The sequence below is a fragment of the Vipera ursinii genome (assembly GCF_947247035.1).
Source record: "Vipera ursinii genome assembly, chromosome: 1".
In the NCBI taxonomy this organism is placed as follows: Eukaryota; Metazoa; Chordata; class Lepidosauria; order Squamata; family Viperidae; genus Vipera; species Vipera ursinii.
This window is the reverse complement of record NC_139512.1, coordinates 68959707-68984701: the sequence shown is the minus strand read 5'-3', so window position 1 is coordinate 68984701 and position 24995 is coordinate 68959707. Positions and strand designations below refer to the sequence as shown.

The 24995-nt window shown below is 38.8% G+C and overlaps 1 protein-coding gene across 1 annotated transcript in view; it reads right to left on the bottom strand.

Moving 5' to 3' along the window:
* Positions 1 to 11024: 11024 nt before the first annotated feature.
* HEATR4 (HEAT repeat containing 4) overlaps positions 11025 to 24995 on the bottom strand; it is a gene marked incomplete at its 5' end in the record, with an annotated part of 34613 nt that continues 20642 nt past the window's right edge. The window contains 8 exons of the mRNA XM_083356096.1: positions 11025 to 11257; positions 13224 to 13439; positions 16688 to 16753; positions 17674 to 17735; positions 18377 to 18548; positions 19702 to 19780; positions 21413 to 21602; positions 22839 to 22908. Of these exons, the coding sequence (XP_083212222.1) occupies positions 13257 to 13439; positions 16688 to 16753; positions 17674 to 17735; positions 18377 to 18548; positions 19702 to 19780; positions 21413 to 21602; positions 22839 to 22908 (822 nt within the window). The 3' untranslated portion in view covers positions 11025 to 11257; positions 13224 to 13256. The remainder of the gene's footprint in view (positions 11258 to 13223; positions 13440 to 16687; positions 16754 to 17673; positions 17736 to 18376; positions 18549 to 19701; positions 19781 to 21412; positions 21603 to 22838; positions 22909 to 24995) is intronic.

Genomic DNA, 24995 nt, shown 5'->3' with positions numbered 1-24995 from the left:
TAACGAGTAGAGAAATTATATCTGCCGACTTTCTTTCAGTATAATGGAAGTTATTAGAGGCACAGAAACAACCCACTGGACTTTTTCTTCTGCCAAGAAAATTACTTAGTACATTCTGTTGTCATGAACTTTGCTCTCAATATAGGATAAGTGCAAGCAAGCAGTTTAACTGTGCACACCATCTCTGCATACAGCATTTCTTAGTGCAGTAATTTTTCAGTTTCTATCCTTGTTCGTTTTGTCATTATTTCCCTTCACATCACTAGCTCTCCCCCGCTCTCCCTTTAAAAGTAAGACGCTTGGAGTCTTGAAGTCCAAAGCTTTGTGTTTTAGTCACTGGCTGTTCACTGGCTGTTTTTCCCCCCTCATTATTACCAACTGAGCAATCCTTAGATGTCATGTTTTGTGAATATCAAGTGAGCCTTAATAAATCTAACTCTTCCAAATGAAGAAGTCGTGAAGAATACCACAAATAAAATGGGTTATGGTTAGACAGCTCATGCACTCTTGCACATGGGTGTGTATGCATATATGTATTGCCCATTTAAGTATAAATGTGGATATTATCATAGCTTTACACTTCTTAGCAAGAAAACAAGTGATACTTTTCCACATAGCTTTATTTCTCCGTTTAAATATATCTCATAGTGACTCATTTTTTTTAAAAGAAAACGAACTTTTGTTATTAAGCTATTTGAGTTAGACTAGCCAAATTTAGATGAAGCTCGTTTTCTCAGTGGAGCTCTGTGTGCAAGATAATTAGGATTAAGGATCACAAAGAAACAGAATGGGAGAATCCTGGAGAGAGAGGGAACATGAGCTGCCATTGGAGGTAAGCCAAAGTCTTAGATAAGAGATGCTTCATTAAGTGAACTAGTGCATTCAGAGAGTTAAGAGGAAGGGAGGGTGAAGGGTAGCAGAAAGCTCTTGAGAAAGTCTTTTGAACAAGCACTTAGTCTTGCAATCTAGCCATGGATGTCACAGTAATCATAATGGGGCACAGATTTTACAGTTCTGTCCAGTGCCTTCACTATGTTGATCTACTTGGATGCCACTGAGCTGAACGGGGAGGTTTGTCAAAGCCTTCTTTTTTCGAAACGTACACGGACATGCTTAGAAATGTTCTTCTCCCATAATAGGCTGTTGCTTTTGGCAGCTCAGCAAAAGTGACAAGATAAATCCAAGCCGCTAATAAAGTGGGGGAAAACAAGGCTTAAAAAAAGCAATAAATCAGGATTACATCGGGTTAGCTCTAAACAAGCAGGAATGTCTGTCCTATATGTATATAAATGTAGTTATTAACAACAAAAAGAAAATGAAGAGCAAGAAGCAAAGATATCCATGGAAATTTTATTCATTTTATTAAAGGATCTATAAGAACAATGCAAAGGGACTCTCTAGTCAACTTTTCTCCCACGCTAGTCAGGAAAGTTACACTTTCTGAGATAGGTTTTGAAGGTACCTGAAGGCTTTCAAAAACAAAATTCCTCTCCATATTTTGCTAGCAAAAAATCCATATACAAGCAATTTCTGATAGAATTACAGCTTGCTTGCTGCCTTCCTTCATAAACACATTGGCTCTCACTTTGAGTGGGTTCTTGCTTACAGAACTCTAAATTACTAAAACTCCAGTCACCTGAAATAATATCTTCTTGTTCACTTGAAGGTCTTTTATGGACTCTTTTGTTATTTGAATCATGGCAGTCAGTAGCCACTTAAGAATCACCCCAAGAAATTAAAATGAATAAAAAATAAAGTTAATTACAATAATCTTTGTTTTCAATCTTTATAATTATAATATACATGTTGTCTATGTATATGCTAATGTATGTATTTAGAAATAATTGACACACTTTAAATAGAGATATAACGCCTCACCCCACTGTTAAGAAAATTGTGATCATTTGAAACTTTTGCTGTTCATTTTCTTGACCAGGTGCTGTTCTGTTCCTCTTACGACTGACTTTTATTTTTAAGATGGACTTTGGCTGGACAGCTCTTCATACAAAGGACTAGCCCAGGGGTCGGCAACCTGAAACAGTGAAAGAGCCACTCGGAACCGGTTCCCTCACAAAAGGAAAAACTGGGAGCCGCAAAAAAATGTGTGCACATGCGCATACATACGCACATGCACAGAACAGGGTTTGACTGAAGAGTGGAGCCAAGGCGAGATATGCACCTACCCTGCATATTTGAATTGATTGGTTGAACTTTTTTTAGTCCCACCTTTTATTTTTTTTGGACTGCACATGGCAGAGGACTGGGAGCCGCAGGAGACAGCTGAAAGAGCTGCATGCGGCTCCGGAGCCGTGGGTTGCAGACCTGTGGACTAGCCTTTCAAACTGAGAGCATTCATCTGTATAGTAAGATGTGCCCACATTGATAACAAACATTTTTCTGTTATATAAAACTACTTCTCAAAAATACTATGGGGAAGTCCACTCAGCCAAATGTTTAATCTCTTTAAATATTACAACTTTTTCATTTTGTAGGCACCTGAGATATTTTTTCTGCTTTTTTATTTTTGAAGCTGTTTCTGCTGCCATTTTAATAGTGAATTTTCACCTTTACTGATTATCTGTTTTATCCTCTGTGGGTAAATTTGTTTTTAATCAATTTTAAAATTAATTAATTAATTTTACTATACTTACATTGTTCAAATGTACAATGTCTTACATTGTAATATACTTCTCCTTAGGCATATTCATAGTTTGTTCTATAATAAGTAATATAATATTGGGCAGTGAAATATGTATGAAAACCATTGTAATTTTTCTCTTAGTGCTGGGTTAATTGTGTGTCTATTTTACAGGATATAAAATACAGATTGTGAACTCAATCTGAGATGGTTGAGGAGGCAGACATTTTAAAATAAATTTTTACTGTGTTATGATAGTTCAGCTTCGTCCTTAGAGATGGGAACTAAAAAGTACACCAAAAAATATAAACTAGTTTCTAAAACATAATTTATCTGTCTTTTGAAAAATTGTTTCCTTCTTTCCTAAGATGTGTCTTAGAGGCTGATAAGACCCAAATAACATTATTTTAACTTTAATTAAAGATTTGATTGAGTGGTTATTTGAGTGATTATGTGCTTTTGATTGTTGTCAACTCTTGGTGACCACTTAGATCAGGGGTGTCAAACTGCCGGCCCACAGGCCGGATGTGTCATGAAGAAACCACATTGCCGGCAATGGAGACAAAGCTCCGATACGTCGTGCGACGTCACGTCACGAGTTTGACATGTCTGACTTAGATTTTCCAAATGAGGATCTATCCCTAATTTGGTTTTTCAGGCCTTCCAATGTTGCAGTCATAACCACTGTAGCAGAATCCATCCACCTTATTGCTGGTCAGCCTCTCCTTCTCTTTCCTTCAGTGTTTCCCTGCATTTCGGCCTTCTCCAGAGTGTCAGGTGTTCACATAATATGTCCAAAGCAAGATAATTTGAGCCTGGTTGTTCGTGGTTTGAATATTTATACAGTGACATCATTCTTCTGCCAAAGTTCTGTGTAAGCATTTGGGTTTCTAAGCAGAATCTCTTCATAAGTAGCAAGTGAAAATTTTAAAAACAAATCAGTGTAGTTTTTTTAATTCTTGCAGATTCTGTAACAAGGTTTTAACCACTTCCCAGATTTCCTAACATTTAATGTAAATTGAATCCAATGTCAGCCCAATGCATTTCTGGACATTAGTATCAATGTAATCTCTATAAATGGCATACACAACTATTATAACTGTATTCAATAATGTTTAAAGGTAGGGACTGCATGTTGGGAAGGTTGCACTTAACATCTTTTAGAAGTCTGAGGTTCACAGGTGGGAAAATGAGGTAAACTTAACAAAGCTGTTTTTTCCCCTCACAATTTGGATGGAATTCCTCTGTCTTTAAACTAAGAAGTCTATTACATAATTGCACTGTAATTTTCTTTTGCTTCATACCTCAAAATTATGAAAAACTAACCATCATGGTTACCTTCAGAGTCACTGCTTTTAACCTTGCCAAGAAAGATGTTGTACAAGCTCCATCTGTCCTTCTTAATTTAAACATTATGATTTTTAAAAATGGAAGTAATGATGGAGGGAAGTGAAGATTGCAAAGACGAAAGCAACATTTGAAACCCTATTTAACCCTGGGAACAAAGCAGGGCAATTGCATAATCAAAGTTTTATTTGAAAGGAGTCTATAGCTTCTTGTTGTAGTCTGTTTTGAGAGAAGAGGGAAATCCATCTCTGTATCACTTTGGGAGTTTTTAGGCAGTCTATACTGGGCTTGGTTAGATATTACCTTTAAGTTATGATTTATTGAAGAACCATAGTGGCCTAATTTATATCAAATGTTGACCTACAAAGAGGCTCACAAAACACAATGTGACTTAATACTTAAGCCTCAACCAAACCAACTAAACAACATTAGTGTAATACGTGATTGTATCTGTCCTGGAGTCTATATACATTAGCTAGAAGAATTTTCCATTTAAGTAGAAGAGTTTTTCTAGCACCCTTACCCAGTGGTGGGATTCAGATATGTGAACAACCGGTTCTCTGTGTGGATGCCATTTAATCCATTTTGGGCCTAGGCAACAAAAACTAGCTACCGGTTCTGCCAAAGTGGTGTGAACTGGCTGAATCCCACCACTGCCCTTACCCTAACAAGTCTCCAAAGTGCCAGCAACAGCACGGTGACAAATTCTAATTAGAAAATCACTAGAAGGCAGGACTGAGTATCTGGTAGTCATCAGGAATCATACAAGAAAAGGTTATTTTGACATCTTTGGATTAGAGATACTCTTGCATGGATGAAGTGGTGGGATTCAGCCAGTTTGCACCAATTCAGCAGAACCGGTAGCTAATTTTTTGTTGCCCACGCCCAGAATGGACTTCTGGAAGCGGCATCTGCACAGAGAACTGGTTGTTCACATATCTGAATCCCACCACAGCATGGATGCAAAAATTCTGTTCCAGAAAATTAGTTTTTCATTATTAAGATCTAGTATGGAAATACAAATACCACAAATTCCTGAAACTACTCTTCTGGCGTTAAAAATGTCTGAATAGGTCCCAGTTCAGACAAGAATGAACACCTTTTCACTTTTACATTGTGGAAGCATACAACTGCAGAGATATTGGCACTAAAATGGGGTATGAATAATAGGTTGAGCCCTAACACAAAACAGCATAGCTGCTGATATAATAAGAGGACAGCAAATATTTAATGTTTTGTTATATTTTGTTATATTGCCAAGCATAGGAAAGATGCTTGTGGATTTTCTGCTTTATATGCCACAATAATTTCTAGCTGCACCTGACTTAGCAAATGTCTTGGGCTAATCTTGATTGCCGAAATTGTCTTCTGTTTCTCTGAGCCATGGTTGTATGCACAAAACACCCTAAGCAATCATTTAACCTTGATTTACTAAATAAACCACAGTTTGTGTTTATATTAATGCATAAACCATGATTTTTATATCACCTCAGGGTGGAGGTACACAGCATTCTGAACTGCAACAAGCCACACAACTTGGCTTAGATTGTTGGGTGGACACCATCTATATTTTAACTGACATTCTTCTTCTGTGTTTTCTTTATTGAATTAGCCACAAACTGGGAATTTCTGGAACTCAGGTTTGACAAGAATTGCTGAGATGAATGGGAACTGTTATTATAACTTTTAATTTTGTTTGTGGGTGTTTGTTTGTTTTGTAAAAGGCATCAGGAAATAATGTTCATGAAAACATAAACTCAGTATTTTTATTAATATGATTATATGCCAGTAATAAAAATGTAGATTTATTTAAATTGTTGCCTGTGAAAATAACATTGAGTTTTTTACCCTAAACCAGGGGTGTCAAACTCAATTTCATTGAGGACCGCATCAGCATTGCGGTTACCCTTGAGGGGCTGGGTGGGTGTGGCCAGGGTGGGCGTGGCCTACTGGTTAGGCATGGCTGGAGTGTGTGTGACCTACTGGGTGGGCATGGCCAGCTCTACATTGTTTGCGTCAATGGTGCCTATGGGGGCCTGGGCAGGAGTGGGACAAATCTGAGGGTCTCTGGCAGAAGGAGATGGGACTGGGGCAAGTGCTGAGGCATGGTCCACTGGAGGAGCCTCACTGTTCCTCTCAGGCCATGTGGTGGGGGAGGCTGGACGGTGATGCAGAGGCCAAATGCCCAGCCTAGCCCTCAAGCACCTGCAGCACTAAGCCCACCCCCACTTCCCCAAGGGGGTGCCCAGCTGCTGTGCTTGCTCTCCTCAGCCAGGTTGCTCATGATGAGTATGAGGGCAACATCAAGAGGGAGGCCCACTTCCTCTCCATGTGAGGAGACCTGGCTTTGTTTCCAAAGTTTCCTTAGCAATAGGATGGGAGACCACCCAGGTTAGGCCAGGAGGAGGGGGCAGGGGATGGTGAAAGGGCAGCAGGGAAGGACTAAGGCAGGACTTCCTTCAGACCCTCCCTCTCCTTCCTTCCTTCCTTCCTTCCTTCCTTCCTTCCTTCCTTCCTTCCTTAGAACAGAGTGATGGGAAAATATTTGAGATGAGGGAGGAAGAAATACAGGCAAGAAACGCAGCTGGGGAAGTGTCATCCTTCATGAGGAATGAAGAAATGCACCAACGCCTGGAAGTGGCCAGCACATGGCCCTCTCCTCACAGCGCCAAGAGGCTGAGCCAGGTGGCACAAATCTGAAGAGAAGCACAATGCTGCCCAGCCCCTAGCCTGCCCAAAGTAGGCAGGGCCATGTGCTGGCCACTTCCAGGCGATGGTGCATTTCTTCATTCCTCACAAAGGGTGATACCTCCCTAGCGTGCACCCAGGGGGTGGGGCCGATATGGCAGGGGCCGGTCCCTCACTGTTTCCAGACGGCTTTGTGGAGCTAAGACTGAATGCATTTCAGCATAGATGACCACCACAAAATTGTACATTGGCTCCTGGCCACCCTGGGCCAGAGCCAAGGCAGCGGGGGCCGTTCCCTCACTGTTTCCAAGATGGCTTCACGGGCCACATGAAACCACTTCGCAGGCCGGATCTGGCCTCCGGGACTTGTGTTTGACATGTCTGCCCTAAACTATTCCATCACGGAATGTGCTTCCAATGATTATTTTAGACATTATAAATAAATGTTTGAAGAGCAAGGTGTGCCTTAAGACTTGCTATCGAATGGATCAGTCAGCAAACAGTGTTTCTGGATTATTAAAGACTTATCTTCCTCCTCCCACCAAATTTTGAAGTATTTTATCTTCTGGAGATCTCCTAGCTAGGCCAAGTCCTGAGAGCTTCCAAACTGCAGAAATCTTTTCTCTGATAGCTGAATTCTCTGAAAAATAAAAGGAAGATTCCCTAAAATGACAATTACCTTCACAAATAGGAACACCTCGATGGCTAACAAAGTAGGAGTCCATATTTCTCAGATGAAGAGTCTTTAGGCTTTACCTTCATCTCATCACTTAAGCCATGGGTAGCTATGCTGGTATTAAAGTAGTGTTTTCTCTCACACTGTCCAAGGACAATCTCAAGCCATGTAACCCATTACCATGGGAGGAAGTCAGTGATTTTTTTTAAAAAAATGCATAGAGACAACCAATGGTTTTACAAAAGAGATAGCAAAGTTCATACCAATATAGTTTCCTGCTGACTCACGGATGGGTGAAAACTATTTCAACTCAGCTGTAAGGAAAAACCCTTACCCTAGACAAGGATCTCGTCTGGGAGTAGCACCAAGTTACCACAGTATCCTGAACCTAGATCAAAAGCTATTTTATATTTTCTTTTCCTGTTAGCAAGTTGAAACTAGTATTCATAAAAAGAAAATTCAGCTCGTTTTTTACTGCTGGGTAGATCATAAACCCTATGCAGAATTTCAGCACTGCAACATGCTCCTGCTAAGTTTAATTCTCTCTGTGTCTAGTTGAAGTTTATCAGCATAACGATGCTCTTCTCACATCAGACTTAGAGACTGTTTGACAAAGAGAGTTCTACAAGGAAGCAAAATATGATAATTCTGCCTGGGCAGATTTACTCCTGCAATGTGCGAATGGCTGCCAGAGTACACAGGTATGCTGCCAAGGACAGATGGGGCAAGGATAACAGGACTAATCCCAAAGGCTCCGCCTAAATTAATAGCTCATCCTTGTGCTGAAATAAAGAAGGAGGTATACATAGAAGCCATAATCAGTGCTAAAGAATGCAGATGATGTTGTAGGTAGTCATTGACACCATGATACAAACAGTAAATACAATCCAGATCCAAGTCTTCTGCACCCATTTAAACTTATCAATTTTCAAAGAACATATTTGTTCTATTCTAACACAGAAGATTGTTGTGTTATTTTCTGCTGTGAGAATGGAGGTACCAATGCATGGATGGTTACATAAAATGTGCATATTCTTTGTATTTTTCTATGATTTTGGCTTTACAGTATTCCCTGCTCGGCTACCTAATTTTCTTATTTGGGTGGTTTGCTTTTTTCTTATTTGGCTACCAAATTTACATAAACTTACTGAAAAGCCTTCCTCTAGCTAGAAGTGACACACACACTTCAGAGGCTGAATGTTATACTATCACATATTAAAAATATATAAACCCATATAAACATTTGCAGTAACTTTCCAGTGTGTCCTAAACATGTCCTCTGGGACATGTATGGGATTCATCAGCTTTGTAACCACCATGCCAATAGAGTGCTTCTATTTATCAGATAAACTGTATTTTTCTCATTAACAGATGTTTTTTATTTCATGGTGTAGGCAAAATATTTAATTCTCCATTAATTACAGTATTGCCATTTTTGAGAAATTAAAGCAACGTAACATTTTTGTATATAATGCTACCACCTAGTGGAGAGCTATTTCTACAGAGTGATGTCTTTTAGAGTCTTATACTACTGAGCAAGGAAATGACTTACCCAATTAGTCCCTCACTGCTTATATTTTACAACAGACTGTGCATAGAATTCCTGGATTAGTTTACCTATCTCCAGCTAGTAGTATGACAATAATCATAATTCCAGGAAAATAATATAAGCTGGAGTACTTAAATAAAGATCATCTAAGCCATCAGGAAATTTCGGGTCAGGCAGCTTGCCTGGAAAGTAAAAAAAAAAAAGTAAAATCAAGCACTCCTGTATTGTTGCCAAGAAAAATACATCACACATCTATGAAATAATCAAGAGTTGGTCATACCACTGTAGAAAGTCAGCACCCACCCACCCTCCTAGAGAAGGAAATATTTTGGAGGATATTAAAAAGGGCAGAATATTATATTACCCCAAAGGAATAATGGAGAAAAATCTCAGGCAGTAACCAGCCTCCAGTCTCTCTCCTCCAAGCAGGCCAGCTTTTAAAAATGCAGATTTGGGGCCACCTATTCATAAGCACCTAATGAGAAGGAAGGATTCACTGGAGAAGAGCCTAATGCTGGGAAAGATTGAGGGCAATAGAAGAAGGGGACGACAGAGAATCAGGTGGCTGGATGGAGTCACTGAAGCAGTAGGCTTGAGCTTAAATGGACTCCAAAAGATGGTAGAGGACAGGAAGGCCTGGAGGAACATTGTCCATGGGGTCGCGATGGGTCGGACACGACTTCGCAGCTAACAACAACAACAATTCATAAGCAAAATGCCTTCAGCCACAGCTCCAGAAACTGAGCTGATGGGATTAGGGGGAAAAAAGACTCCAAGGAAGGAACATGACTTTTAGGACATAATAGAATTAACCCACCACCATTAGAATACCAAAGGGCACACTCAAGCTCAGGTCAAAGTACATTGCACAGGAACAGCAACAATTTCAAATACAAAACCCAAGAAGGTATAAAAACCCACCCACTCCCAGGTCTTTTGTCAGCCACCCCAGAAACATGCTGGGTCACTGAAGTTTCTTGCAACTAAATAAACAAGAACCTTTTTTCCTAAGTAGCCTCCATTTTTATTTTAAGTGTCTTAGCCTCCATTTTATTTCCAGAGTCTTAGTCTCCATTTTGCTTACTCCCAGCTTGGACTGGACCTGAAGATTTTTTTTTCTTTCAACACCATTATTTTGCAGCTTGCAAGTGTTAAGATATATGCAAGCTGATTAAAATAAAGAGGTTCAGGCACTCCTAGATATGCATGAGATTGAATTGTATGTCTTGAATTGATTTAAATCTCTATGTAGTTTGTGAAAAGAAATTATTCTATGGAAGCTTCTTGATCTGAAGAAATTACATTTTGGCAAAACATTACCTGACTAGATGACATAATCATGTTACCTATTCAGGTAATGAAGGGTCTGCAAGCAAACAACCAAGCTCAGAGAGCACCAAGGATTCCACATTTCACATTATTCTCTTTTATCAAATTATTACACTGTACCCTACAGGCTCTAGATTACTGTGGAATGTTCTCTGAATCTTCTGATTAATTAATGATGTGGAGCACAATTGTTTACACATACTAGTAATAATGAGTTGTATATTTTTTATCCCAGCTTTATTATTTTTACAAATAATTCAAGGTGAGGTGTTGTTATGCCCAAAACATACCTTCTTCCTCCTTCTCCTATTTTACCCACACAAATATCCCTGTAAGGAGGGTGGAGGCTGAGAGACAGTAAGTGGCCTAAAGACACCAGCCAGCTTTCATGGCTAAAGTGGGACTTGAACTCACAATCTCCTGCTTTCTAGCCTGGTGCCTTAACCCCTAGACCAAATTGGCATATAAAATATAAATCATGTAAAAAGTTGATTTAAAAAAGAAACCATTTAACTGAAATGCTCTGTATATCTTCGGTCCTAACCCAGGGGTGTAAAACTGCCAGCCCACGAGCCAGATGCATCATAGCGAAACCGCGCCCACCCCACTGCCAGCATTGGCAAAAAAGTCACGATATGTCGTGACACGTCACGTGACATTTCAAGTTTGACACCCCTGTTCTAACCAAACCATTGAAAAAATGTTATTACTGAATATTTTAAAAAGAAATGAAGGAATTGCCAACATATACAATGATAGAAATACAAGTTTCTTTGTTATGATTTTAATCTTTTCCTCTTAGTTTTACTGAAAATTAATTGTACAAGTATAGGAAAATAATGCTAGTAAATGAGTACAAATACAAAATTAAGAGGAAATCTGCATTTACAAATACAGAGCATAACTGCTTCAAACTTATCTAACATTCTCCAGTACTTGTAACACTTTTCTGTAACAAACTGAGTTTGCAGCATTCCATCAGACTGAGTTTTTCAGCATGGCAGAGTTACACCACTGCATTCTGCTGCATCTGCAGGCAAAAATAAAAACAGTGACAATTTTATTATGCTGTAAATAAAGTTGTAAACATTTTCAGGAGTCTTTAAATATTTGGACCAAAGATACTTGATGGTACTAAATAATTACAAACCAACAGCCCCTGGACATCACTGGCAGCAGTGATAGCTGCACTTCTTAAGCAATGCCAACAGCAGAGCAGTCCTGATGCTCTCTTATCTTCAGTTTACCATCAGTTAGAAATTTATTTGACAATATCAGTACAAGATACATGCTAAACGTTTTTTAGGCTTGTTCATTTCCATGTTTATTTCATTGGGCAATCATTGCAAAACAAACCAATAATAATCAGACTGAAAACAGTTTACTGCAAGGAAAGATAATTATGTAGATCTAGCCACATTAGCTTTCCAGATTTCTTTGTCTTTCTAAACTATATTCATGGTTTTATAAAGGTAGTCCTTAACTTACAACAGTTCATTTAGAGACCATTCATAGTTACAATGGCACTGACTCTCATTTACACTTACGACCATTGCAGCATCTCCATGGTCACGTGATCAAAATTTGGACACCTGGCAGCTGACTTATAGTTATGACAGTTGCAGTATTCCAAGGTCATGTGATCCCCTTTTGCAACCTTCTAACAAGTATAGTCAATGCGGAATCCAGATTCACTTAACAACCATATTACTAACTTAACAACTGCAGTGATTCACTTAACAACTGTGGCAAGAAAAGTCATAAAATGGGGCAAAACTCAGTTTTATTTCTCACTTAGCAACAGAATTTTTGGGCTCAGCTGTGGTTGTAACTCGAGGACTACCTGTATTAGCCTAAGAAGCTGGTAATAAAAAAAAAATCTAACTTATTCCACACAGGCCTGGCCTGTAAGCTCCCTTAAGAGATGTCTATGTTTTAGAAATGAGATGATACCTATAAAATGTTATTCTGATTGCAAGTCTAATCATTCAGAGTTTTGCAGCTATTCAAGCTAAAATAATTTAGAAAAACAGGTTTACACAAATGATTATTGAACCACCAGGTGCAGTTGTGATATAAAGTCTATTTAAGAAAATACTATTCTGATGGCTTCACTGTAAATTTTTGAAACTGTGAATCTAGGAACACTAGTTAGAAGATTGTATTAATGAGCAGCCATACAGAAATAAATAAACAGAAACATATTTTATGCATATATAAGTATTTTACAACAAAAAGATGAAATTAAACTGATAGCATATGTATAATTATGCAAATGGAAAAAAGAAACTAATCATATTCATGTAGGATTCCTCTGAATGTAGCAGCAAATCAATACAAACAGAAAATATGCAATAATTACTGACCCTATTTGAAATAAAAGAAAGAAAACAAAGAAAGCCTAATATAGAGTAGCATTTTTTTCTTAGCACTTATAATTAAAACCTGAATTCATGTGCTGTATTAATCCATAATGTGGACTGTTTGGTGTTTGCTTAGAATGTTCTCTAAATCCAGTCACTATGGTATGTAAATATATCTATGGCTTAACTGGAATTTATTCAGCAAAACCATTGTTAAGAAATTATGACTAAGCATAACATATGAACCAAGTCATAGGCTCAATAACTTTGATTCAGCGGGAAGCTTGTATGGAATCATGAATTACTTTTGACAAAATGAAATAAAACATCCCTAGCAATTTCTCTATAGTGGTTGAGTTGTAATATTTTGTATATAGTTTGAAAGATATTGGCTATAGTTATAAATGCAGGTTACTTGAGAAAGAGAATCACCCCACCCCAATTTTAGTGTTATCAATAGTTTTAGTGTTTCATGTTGTTTTGATTGATTTGAGAACATAATGGAGGATCCAAAAATTAGCATACTGTAAGTGTAATGAACAATTGCGTTTAATTACCACTCTTTCTGCAAACTTCTGAGAGACTATAATTTGTACATACACAACCAGAAAAGCCCAGCCAGAATATTTGTACCTTCCACAGTGAAAGGGTCAGCCAAGTAACCTGTTATGATTCGAAATGGACAGCAGATATTATTTTTTTGCCCTTTTCGATTTCCTTGGATTCTTTATGGTTTTCTGTAGTTGTTTTTGATTTCTTGAGATGTTTTTCCCTTTCTGCCTTGTGTCTTTTTAGTGCCTCATAAAAGGCTCTTCGTGTCCAGGGATTTGGAGGGATTCCTAACCAAGGCTAAAATACAAGTAGTAAAGCAAAATATCAACATACAGGAGTGAAAACACATAGACCCATATATCCTCCCATATATATATATATATATATATATATATATATATATATATATATATATATATATATATATATATATATATATATATATAATATATACATGGCTATTAACTATTATCTATTATAATCAAGCTGCATATTACTTCATAGGGATCATCCAAATTCTTCAACTGAAATGATATTGAAAGCCTTGCCTAAAGTAAATTCTTCTGCACGGAACCTTTCAGGTGAATTGGACTACAATGGCCATCGCTTTCAAAAGGCATGTTGGCTGGCTATTAGCTAGGTGTTATAGTCAGAAGGTCACAAATGGTGGTCATAGCACTGTGGGACACTGAAAGGTTGTAATTGTAAGATAGTTGCCAACTGCTTGAATCGTGACATGAAATGGCTGCAACTATGAAGACTAGGCATAAGTCTCCTTGTTAAGCACTATCGTAACTGAACAGTCGCTGAACAAGGATCACCTGTAATGGTCTTGCTGCAACCTAATATGCCTTTGTGGAAAAATAAATGCCTTGAGTGCCAGGTCCTTTTAGAATAAAAGTCTGGGTCTACTGCTGTCTCCGTGCAATTTTGGTGCTGCTGCTCCAATATTGATGCTACATCAGGGCAACTGCATAAGCCAAATGACCTTGGAGGGAAATTGGCAATGACTGAAGAGATTGCAGTCAAGACTGTGGTTGCCACTAAAGAAACACAAATCACACATATAGGAAGACTTGTATTAGGAAAAGATGGAAAATGCTACTTCCATATCAGATCAGAAAAGCGTGAAGTTAACCATCTTGACTATAGGCTAGGAATGTGAGGAAGGCTGTGTTGTGTGAAAATGTCCTTAAAAATATTTCACAAGGCATCTATATCAAAATTCAGGGGCAAATTTGCACTATTTGCACATTTTTGGGTTCAATTGACAGATTGGGAAAAATCATATAAAAAATACTTTTCACCAGTCGGAAATCTGTCAGAATTAACTAAATGTAATATTAGCTTTTCCAACTATAGGGGCCGGTGCTCATCTCTGTTTCAAAGCCGAAGAGCCAGCACTTGTCCGAGGACGTCTCCGTGGTCATGTGGCCAGCATGACTAGACACCAAAGGCTCACAGAACGCTGTTTCCTAGAGTTGGAAACGACTAGCATGCATGTGCAGGGGAACCTTTACCTTTACCTTTAATATTAGCTTTAATACTTGGGATGGGGGGGGAGAGAAAGCTTTTGATTACACACCACTTTGCTTTTAATTTTTGTATCAGTGGAAAAGATATAAAAACTCACAAAACCAGAACATCACTTGTCCACTGACTGGTAGGCCTACTGCATTACTTTTTAATGCAGATGATAAATTTATATAGTCATCCAATTCAGAAGAGGATTCTAGGTGACTTGTAATTTGATGAAATATCAAAAACAAGTAACTAAACATGTGATTGGCGCAATGTGCTATAACACTGGAACATTAAAAAAAACCCAGAAATAAGTTTGTGGAACAGTATTGTTATCTGGTGAGAATTGAGTAGTACAAAAAGTCCTGGAGTTAGGACCACTTGTTCAGCAACACTTATTTATATATATATATTTTTCATCTGTTCTGTCATTTTCTTTTTCTTTTTCTTTCTTTCTTCTTTTCCTTTACTCTTTGTCATATTTACTATATTTTTGCTTTGCATTTCTTGTTTTATATGCAAAATATTTTAATGAAAACCGCTTTTAATTTCGATCATGCGACCATGGGGATGCTGCACAGGTGGCGTGAAAAACGGTCACAAATCACTTTTTTCAATGCCGTTGTAAGCTTGAACGGTCACTAAATGAAGTGTCGTAAATCGAGGACTTCCTGTACCATCACGGACAAAGGATTGTTCAATCTTCTAATTGCGTAAGATTGCAGCCTCAGCACCATGGCAGGCTTCTGTCCCACCGGCGGGAAGGGCTGGGACGGGATTTTATATTAAACTAGGCGCAGGGGTAGGCAACCTCGGCTCTTTGGTGACTCACGGACTTCAACTCCCAGAATTCCTGAGTCAGCATAGCTGACTCAGGAATTCTGGGAGTTGAAGTCCGTGAGTCACCAAAGAGCCGAGGTTGCCTACCCCTGAACTAGGGACTCCAGCGATAACGAAGACAGGTCGCATTTCCACCCCTCCGCGCACGAAACTCCGCCCGCCTTTTTCTTTGACGTCAGAATGGAAGGGCGAAGCTACGACACGAACAGGAAGAGCAGAAAGGAAAGAGCGAGCCTTGACCGGAAATCCTTCGTCGCGTTACGCCCCGGGGCGGGCCTGTCCTTCTCCCGAGTTCCGGCATGGAGCTGCTGAATCCACGTGTGTCCGCCCGAGCCGCCTATAACTCTTTCGTACCGCTCGGCGAACGGGACCGGCCGAAACGAGCCCGCAGCCCGCCTCGTGGCGTTTCGCTTCCCTCGAAGCGCCGAGGAGTCAAGAAGCGGCAGCTGAAGGGCTCGGCAGCCGGGGACTGCTCTGTTGCATCCGACCGGGAGCAGCTTAGAGACGCCTTGCCGCTTTCGGGTGCCAAGGAGAAGCGAAAACTGAAACGGAACAATATCTGGAGCTGCAAATATTTGGCTCCCTTGCCGAGCCGTCAGAAAGCGTTGCGGAGGAGGACGGAGCGCAGACGGGCAGAGCAAAAAGCTCCAGATCCACCACCTCCTCCTGCTCCTCCTGCTGCTGCTGCTGCTGCACTGCCCCATGGAAAAGAGGAACCCTTCTACTCCCGGGAATTGTCTTCGGGCTGTTCTCTCCGGTCCCTCCTCCAAGATTTGGGAAACGTCCAGGATAGCCGGGAGCGAGCTGCCAAACTGTTCCAATGGCTCATAACTCCTGTTTCCTCGCAGGAATTCTTTGATCAGTACTGGGAGAAGAGACCGCTGCTGATTCACAGGCACAACCCAAATTATTATCAGGACCTCTTCTCCACTGCTGAGTTTGATGACATCCTCCGCGACCACGATGTCCAATTTGGTGTCAACTTGGATGTGACCAGTTATGAGGATGGGAAGAGGGAGACCCATAATCCTGTGGGCAGGGCAGTGCCGGCTGTGGTCTGGGACTTTTACAGGAACGGCTGTTCCCTCAGGATGCTGAACCCTCAGGCCTTTTCAGTTACCCTCTGGCATGTCCTGTCTGTCCTACAGGAGCAGTTCAGCAGTATGGTTGGCGCCAACACTTACCTGACTCCTGCTGGAACTCAAGGCTTTGCCCCTCATTATGATGATATTGAAGCATTTGTGATCCAGCTGGAAGGAAAGAAGCATTGGCGAGTTTACGCCCCCAGACTGCAGGGTGAGATATTGCCTCAGTTTTCAAGTAGCAATTTTAGCCAGATGGAGATTGGCGAACCGATTCTGGAGACTGTCTTAGAAGCTGGGGACCTGCTATACTTCCCCCGTGGGTTTATACATCAGGGGAATTGCCTCCCAGAGGCTCATTCACTCCACATAACAGTTTCCTCCTATCAGCGAAACTCCTGGGGAGATCTATTGGAAAAACTTCTCCCTGTAGCATTGCAGATGGCCATTGAAGAGGACATTGAATATCGCCAAGGCCTCCCTGTGGACTATCTGGAATACATGGGGGTCATAAACACTGATGCTGGTGATCCACGCCGAACTGTGTTTTTGCAGAAAATCAGGACTTTAGTCACAAAACTATTGGATTATGCACCAGTTGATGCTGCAGTGGATCAAAAAGCCAAGTCTTTTCTTCATGACTGTCTTCCTCCATTGCTGACTAAGACTGAAAAAGCATTGAGTGTTTTCAGGCATCCAGCACGGTGGGAGAATGGAAATGTGCAAAATGTTGATGTCCAGCTTGAGAAAACTACACAAATACGTCTACTTCGATATGGCATTGTCAGGTTGTGCAATGAAGGAGATGCAACATTGCTGTATTATACCACAGAAAACTCAAGAGTGTACCACAAGGAGGAGCCTAAGTATTGTGAAATAGAGTCTGAATACATAGAGGGAATTGAATTTTTGCTCTCCTGTTACCCAAATTACATCTGTGTGGATGCCCTTCCTTGTGGTTCTTTGAACGATAAGATTGCTTTGGCAACTTTTTTATTCGAGAAGGGATTGGTGATTACTAAAAAACCTCTTTTATCTGGTAACATAAAAATAAATGGATTGTAAGAAGTTATTTTTCTTCTACTTACTAGTACATTTGTGATAGAAATCCAAAGCTTTGAAAACTTCCTGCTTGGTGTTTGTGTTTGATCTGCACAGATAAAGAGATACATACGTATATACGGTATATATATTAGATAAACTATAGAAAGATAAAAGATGTAATTTGATCTGCTTTTTAAAATGTTTATAACGTGTTTATTCTTAACTTCGGAAATCAGTTTTTTTAAAATTGTGAGCTAGGTTAAAGTAGTGAAAAAATTTATTCCAGTAAAAGATTGCAACAAAACTAAATGGTAGACTTAAAGCTTTTTCACTTGGAAAAATGTAAAGATTTTTTATTTAAGCCCACTGTATGTGATTAGAAATTTAAAAAGCAGCAGATCTACATGTAATATAGTTGATTAAGCATAGAGCAGAGAAAGCCAATTCAGCACTAATTCTATTACTTTGTGCAACTCTTTACATTGATCCTACGGACTTTACAAACTAAGCAAAACATATTTGGCAGAATTAATTTCTGCTCACAATTTTTAAAGCTCAGATTATATATATATATATATATATATATATATATATATATATATATATATATATATATATATATATATTTCAGAGGCTCTTCTCTGTGTTATGTGTTATGCTATTTAGAAAGGATGCTACGGAGAAAAAAAATGGGATAAAAAATAACTAGTGTTCCATCAAACTGTTTTTCATTCCATTCTACATTACCAGTGAAAGCAGTTTTAACAACATCAAGGAAGATGTCACGAATATCTCTATATGCAAAGATGTCTCCCTTTTCCCGATAAATGCAGTGGGCTTCATGCCACATCTTTTCTATTACTTCTTGAAGTTTTAGTACTTTCTGTATCACTAGGGGTGTTTGGCTTAATCTGGAAATCTGCAACACAAATTGTACATTTTTTACACCATTTATCAATATAACTTTACCCAATTCACAATTCTTGCATCATCATACTAAAAAAATTTGTTCTTTCTTAGAATATGGAAGTACAATAGAGGAAATATGATTGAAGAGAGAGCTGCTAAACTAAACAGCTAATAGCTTTTAATTTATGTGAGAAAGTAAGTGTTAAGATTGTGCTTTTAAGTTTTTTCAGATACTTGTTAAGCTACTTGAACCTTTGTCAATTTGCCAATTGTTAAGGCCATTAGGTGAAAAAGGGCTATATGGGTTGAAATAGCATGGACAATTGAAGTTATGTTTTTTAAATCACCGTAGAGCTTTGCATACAGCAAATAAAATCTTAATTTTTCACTAAGATTGCTGTTTTCTTTAGTTCTCCAAGTGCAGTGTGACATAAAGGATATTGGCAACTAGTAGGTCTTATTCCTCTATCAGGGGTGTCAAACTGCTGGCCCGGGGACCGGAGCGTCACGGAGAAACCGCACCCATCCCATTTTCGGCAATGGGAAAAAGTTCCGATACGTCGCGTGACGTCACATGACATCGCGAGTTTGACATGCCCAGATCTCAGTGTTGGGTGCTCGGCAGTCTATATCTCATACCTTGTGATATATCTTGTCACGTTCAGAATGCACATATATGTTTTCTTAGTAAAAACCTTTATGAATACAAAGCACATCTTGTTTGAAATGATGATAAGTCAATTCCCTGATGTATTAGCTTCTTGCATCCGGAGGGATGCTGATGAGATGATGCATGCAACAGGGATTTTCCTCATTGGGGTATAGTACCTTTTTGGAGAATCTGAATACATGCTTGAGCTTCTATATGAATGCAATTAAGATATGCTGAAGTCTCTTGCTTATCATTACCTTGTAGTCTCCTACAGTCTATCTCTGCATACAGTATAAGCCAACAGTTGCTTCAGAACTTTGGAATAGGGCCATGTGAAATTCATGATGACTATCTGATTGCTGCCACATGATCCCAAGGCCTTCTGTGTAGCAATTAGCACATTTAGAAATGCGAATATGGAAAGGAAAAGTTTCTTGAAGTGTGGAAATAACTATTTAATTTTTTGGTTTCTAAAAAAGAAAGCAGAACACTTTAGATTATAATTTTTTACCTCATTCTTGATTTTTTGGATCATTTCTTGCTCTTCCTCTTGTTCAAATTTGAAATTTGTCACAGCACGACTCACTTCTCTGTTCAAAGAAACAGGCCTTTTCAGAAATCTCAGAAGTCAAATCTATATTTTAATTTTATTTATTTATATGCCATCCCCCCTCCCTTGAGAGCATTTAGAACACATAGCATCTGATAGACTTTTTCTGTAAATCTGAGGCTAGTGCAACGCTACAAAAATGACTTGTTCCATTTGCAGTGAAATGTCCAATCCTTCCCCAAATTTAGAAAAAAAGAAAACTATTCCATTATTAGGTCCACACACTCTTTCAGGTGAGCGGGCCTAAGTTTCCATCCTTTCCAGTTAATAGAGTCTGTGGTAAATGAAAACCCTGAGACGTTAGAAAAATTTCAATTATTTTCTTCTCTAGATATCTGTGTAAACCTAAATGAAATTATCTTGCTACTTACAAGGACTGATACTCTCCTGGAATCTCCACATAGCCTCACTTAGTGCTGCAATCTTGTGCACAAGTTGTTTGGCAATACATTTCAACTTCAATAAGTAGACATTTATTGACGGGACTGCACAGTGCATATATATTGGAAGTATTACAACTAATGACGCCTATTATGATTTGACTAAAGTGTGCAAATGGTATTTGCTGAATATCTTTTACTGTTGAAAAGGAACCTATATGATAGTCCTTGACTTACAATCTTAATGGAGCCTGATCCATCATGGTCATAAGTGTAACAATTGTAAAATGGGTCACCCACAGGAGCAATCCAATTTTATGACCTTTCGTGGTGATGGTTAAGTGAATGCTGCAGTCATAAAATGACCACTGTGGTCATTAAGCAAATACCAAAGTTGTTAAGCACACCACTATGATCTGGTTTTGTAGTAACCAGGAGTAAATGCCAGTTTTTTGCAAAACCGTTGTAAAATATGATTATGTGACCACAGGATGCTACAAATGGCTGTAACGTGTGCTCATAGGGGTATTTATTTATTTATTTGTTTGTTTGTTTGTTTGTTTGTTTTATATACCGCCCTTCTCCCGGAGGACTCAGGGCGGTGTACAGAGCAAAGTAAGTATACAATAAAGCAACAATAAAACAAATAAAACCCCAAATCTATCAGGCCAGGCCGGCTTGTTGGAATAGATAGGTTAGGTGAGCAACTGTGGGAACTTCAGAACTAGTTCATAAGTAGCTCCAGGGAGGCCCATCATAACTTCAAACAATCACTAAGCAACCAGTGGTAAATCAAAGACTAGCTATAATTGACTAGACTGCTCTCAAATCATTAATAAAATGTTATGGACAGGATTCAAAGATTGCATCAAATCTTGTCTTGCTTAAAACTATAATTAGGATTATAGTTATAATTATAAACTATAATTAGGAGTCGTGAGCCACAAACCATGGTTTAAAAATCACAGTTGCCAATGCAGACTATTATTGACCCACTCCCAGAACCCATTACTATACAAATAAATCAGTGTAGTGGCAAGGAACACTTATGTCTGAAGAACAAGAGGATATTTTTTTTCAAATTTGTAATAAGAAAACTGAGGAACACTAGCAGTTAAACATTTCACGAACCTTAAAAGTAGCCAAGATTGAGAGACACAGTCCTATAGGATGTCCTCGGAGAAGGAACTTTCCAAACACATGAGTGGTCTTTTATGAAAACAGTAACTTACTCTTTCACTTTCTCATTTGGTTCCAGTATCATTCTCATCAGTAAAGTAGCCCGAACAGTTTCATCCTGCATTTTGAGAGTGATGATACTCCGGCAGGCTTCCCTCCGTACCCCAGGATCTTCTTCATAATGAAGGGCCCAGAGGAGGAGGTCTTTTAGGTAAGGACTTGCCTCTCCTATCTGACCCAAAGCTGTCAGAAAAGAAAATGATAGTTGCTTTGACATTTTATGTCAAGCAGTGAGCTTTTTGTCTCTGTGAACCGGTATTTGCCAGTTATCTGAATAGATCTATATATTCTTAAATGAAAGACTACTCTGAACAGTAGCCAAAGAACCTTACTGAGGGAAAGCCTTCTCTCTTGAAATAAAGAAGTGATGCGGTATTGTATTGATCGTATTAATAGTGTCGATCTTTTTGCAAATAAGTCATAATTAATTTCTTTATGCAGCTATGGGATAATACCGTAGTCCTAACTGATCAATTAGTGCATTAAAAAAACTGTTAGTTTAACGGAATGCCAGAATCCAAAATCACGGAAAGGAGTTAACTGGTAAAGTGTTTAACGGAGATAAGTGTGGTATTAACAAAACAGTGAAGGATGAACAACCTTATCACTTTCTATACTCAATGTGCACAATTTTAAAGTATTATTTATGCCCTGTATATCTCATTTAAATTATTATTGGTTTTTTGTATTGGCAGAATATAATGAAACAAACTAAGCATGTAAGTAAGCCTGCTGGAGAATTCTGGTAGTTGAAATCCAAACATCTTAAAAGTTGCTAAGATTGGGAAACACTGGTTTAGTAAATAAATAAGTAAGTAAGTAAGTAAGTAAGTAAGTCTTCCTTCCAGGTCCAGCAAATTACCAGAATTTGAGATGATTATTGAAAGAGGGTTTAGATCCAAATCTGATTATATTTAGTGTAGACCATTTCTTCTTTATGTAGTACTCTACTGACATCAAAAATTTTGTAAATTACCTTCTAAGCCAGCCATTTCAAATAAACTGTACACAATATAGTTCATACCTACATGCAAGTGGTCCGTTTTATTGACCTCATGAGGATTACATTTACTGCTCACTTGCTGTATCTCTATGGATCACAAGTTGGGAGTACAGTTGTTTGATTAGACTTGATAATCACAACACATTTAAATCCATCTTAGCCTACTCCTAGTGGGCCTAAGCCAAGCATGGTTAACCTGGGTCCATGTTGCTCTCACACACACAGATGCAATACAATACATACTCCCTAAAATGTAAGCCTTATTCAGGGTGTAAGAAGACCACCTTCCTTTTCTTTTGGTGGCCAACTAGATGAATTTTTCACAAAGAGAACATCCAAAGTTACAGTTACAAAATCAATTGATAGATAGGGTACAAACTGTAATAAGAATTCTCCACAGTTTAATAGTACAATACCTCTGATGGCAAGAGCTTTGATTTTCCATAAAGGATCGGTCTGCATGATCTTAAAAAGGCATTTCAGTACCTGTTCAACAACAACAACAAAATCTGTTGACTGATACAGAGCCTTCTTCATATATCTTTTTAAAATAGGGTTATTTATATTAAATACATAAGTTATCCCAAATTAAAAGCTGTAACTAGAGAACCAAGACCACAATATGCAAGTACAGATATGTTATACAATAAAAGCTTATGAACACAATAATTAGGTGACTTGTGACTTGCTAGATATTGATAAATCCGTGAATCATCCTTCTTGCTGAAAAAAATGTTTGCTTTTACAGGAGGAACTGGCTTTAAGGAATAGATAACTGGCAGACCACAAACCAGATTAAGCTCTCAAAGCACTTCATCCTGTTGCCTTCACCATTTTCTTCCTATTGATGTGTCTGTGGGATGAAGGCTTTAGTTGCAGTTTTGCTTGCTACTTTGTCATTTCTATTTTCAAAAGGAAGAAATAATTATCAATTTGTCTCAAAGAGATTTTTCAAGACACATCTTTCGTTCTCTGTTCTTCCCTTCCTGTCTTCTATTTTCTGACACCTTTATGAGTGTAATAGGATGCTTAGGAATAACATGAAATAACCTTTTATCCAGGCACTGCATCTCACTGGAGTGAGCAATTTATGGCATTCAGGCATTGCTGAACTACAAAACTCCCTATAAACCCAAACAACAAAGTCACTGTTAACAGAGGTTGGGGCTTTAGGAACATCTGGCAGATTACAGATTCCTCACCATAACTTGAATTTGATTGGAGTCATGGTTTTTCCCTCCCACGGACAAAAGATGCTAGGTGACTGAAGTTAATGTAGAACACAAAAACTATACTTACGACCAGGTTCTAAGTTCTGACGGTGCCCCACCCAGTGGTCACATAATTGCATTTTAGGCACTTGGTGACCAACCCACATTTACAACTGCTTACAGTGTCTCATCACAGCACCACAATTTACAATGTTTTTTAAAGGAAACTGGCCTTTACTTCTGGATACTGGCAGAAAATGCCCATTGCGGACAATGGATTCACTTAATGACCATCACATTCATTTAATGACCACTGCAAAAAAGATAAATTGGGTGCAATTACATGATGGCCTGCTTAACGACCGGCATGATTATGATTGTAATTCCAGGATCAATTAAAGTCATAATTTGAGGACTACCTTTAATGCATTTAGGCCTTCAGCAAATAAATGATATGGTTTAAAAGATAAAGTGCCCCCATTAAGCAATTGCCTCTTCTTGTATGTAAAAATAATGCTCCATCTACTACCGTAGATGATGCCAACTTTATTCAGATACTGGCACAAATCCAAAGCACAATGTACGTAATTAGTGCTGACCAAATGGGGATATATCAAAAGGCACATTCATTCTAAATAAATATCCAATGTAGAAATATAATTGCATATCCTGTTTTATAACCCAACAAGTTATATATGCAGAAGACTGATTCTGCACACAGATTTTCCTTACTAAACTAGGATATTTCTTCATTCACAAGCAAGTTGTATTGTTCTATTCTTAGATCCCCTTCATGGATTACTGCCTTGTCGTGGCGAAGGGGCTTGCGTAATTCAATGAAGCTATGAGCTATGCTGTGCAGGGCCACCCAAGATGGACAGGTCATAGCAGAGAGTTCTGACAAAACATGATCCACTGGAGAAGGAAATGGCAACCCACTCCAGTATCTTTGCCATGAAAACCCCATGGACAGTACCAAAAGGCAAAAAGATATGACACTGGAAGATGAGCCCCTCAGGTCGGAAGGCGTCCAATATGCTACGAGGGAAGAGCAGAGGGCTAGTACTAGTAGCGCCAGAAAGAATGAAGCGACTGGGCCAAAGCCGAAAGGACGCTCAGCTGTGGATGTATATGGTGGTAAAGATTTTTTCTCCATAGGAACCTGGAATGTAAGATCCATGAATCAAGGAAAGCTGGACATGGTCAAACAAGAGGTGACAAGACTGAACATCGACATCTTAGGAATCAGCAAACTAAAATGGACAGGAATGGGTGAATTTAATTCAGATGACCATCAGGTATACTACTGTGGGCAACAATCCCTCAGAAGAAATGGAGTAGCCTTCATAATAAAAGAGTAGG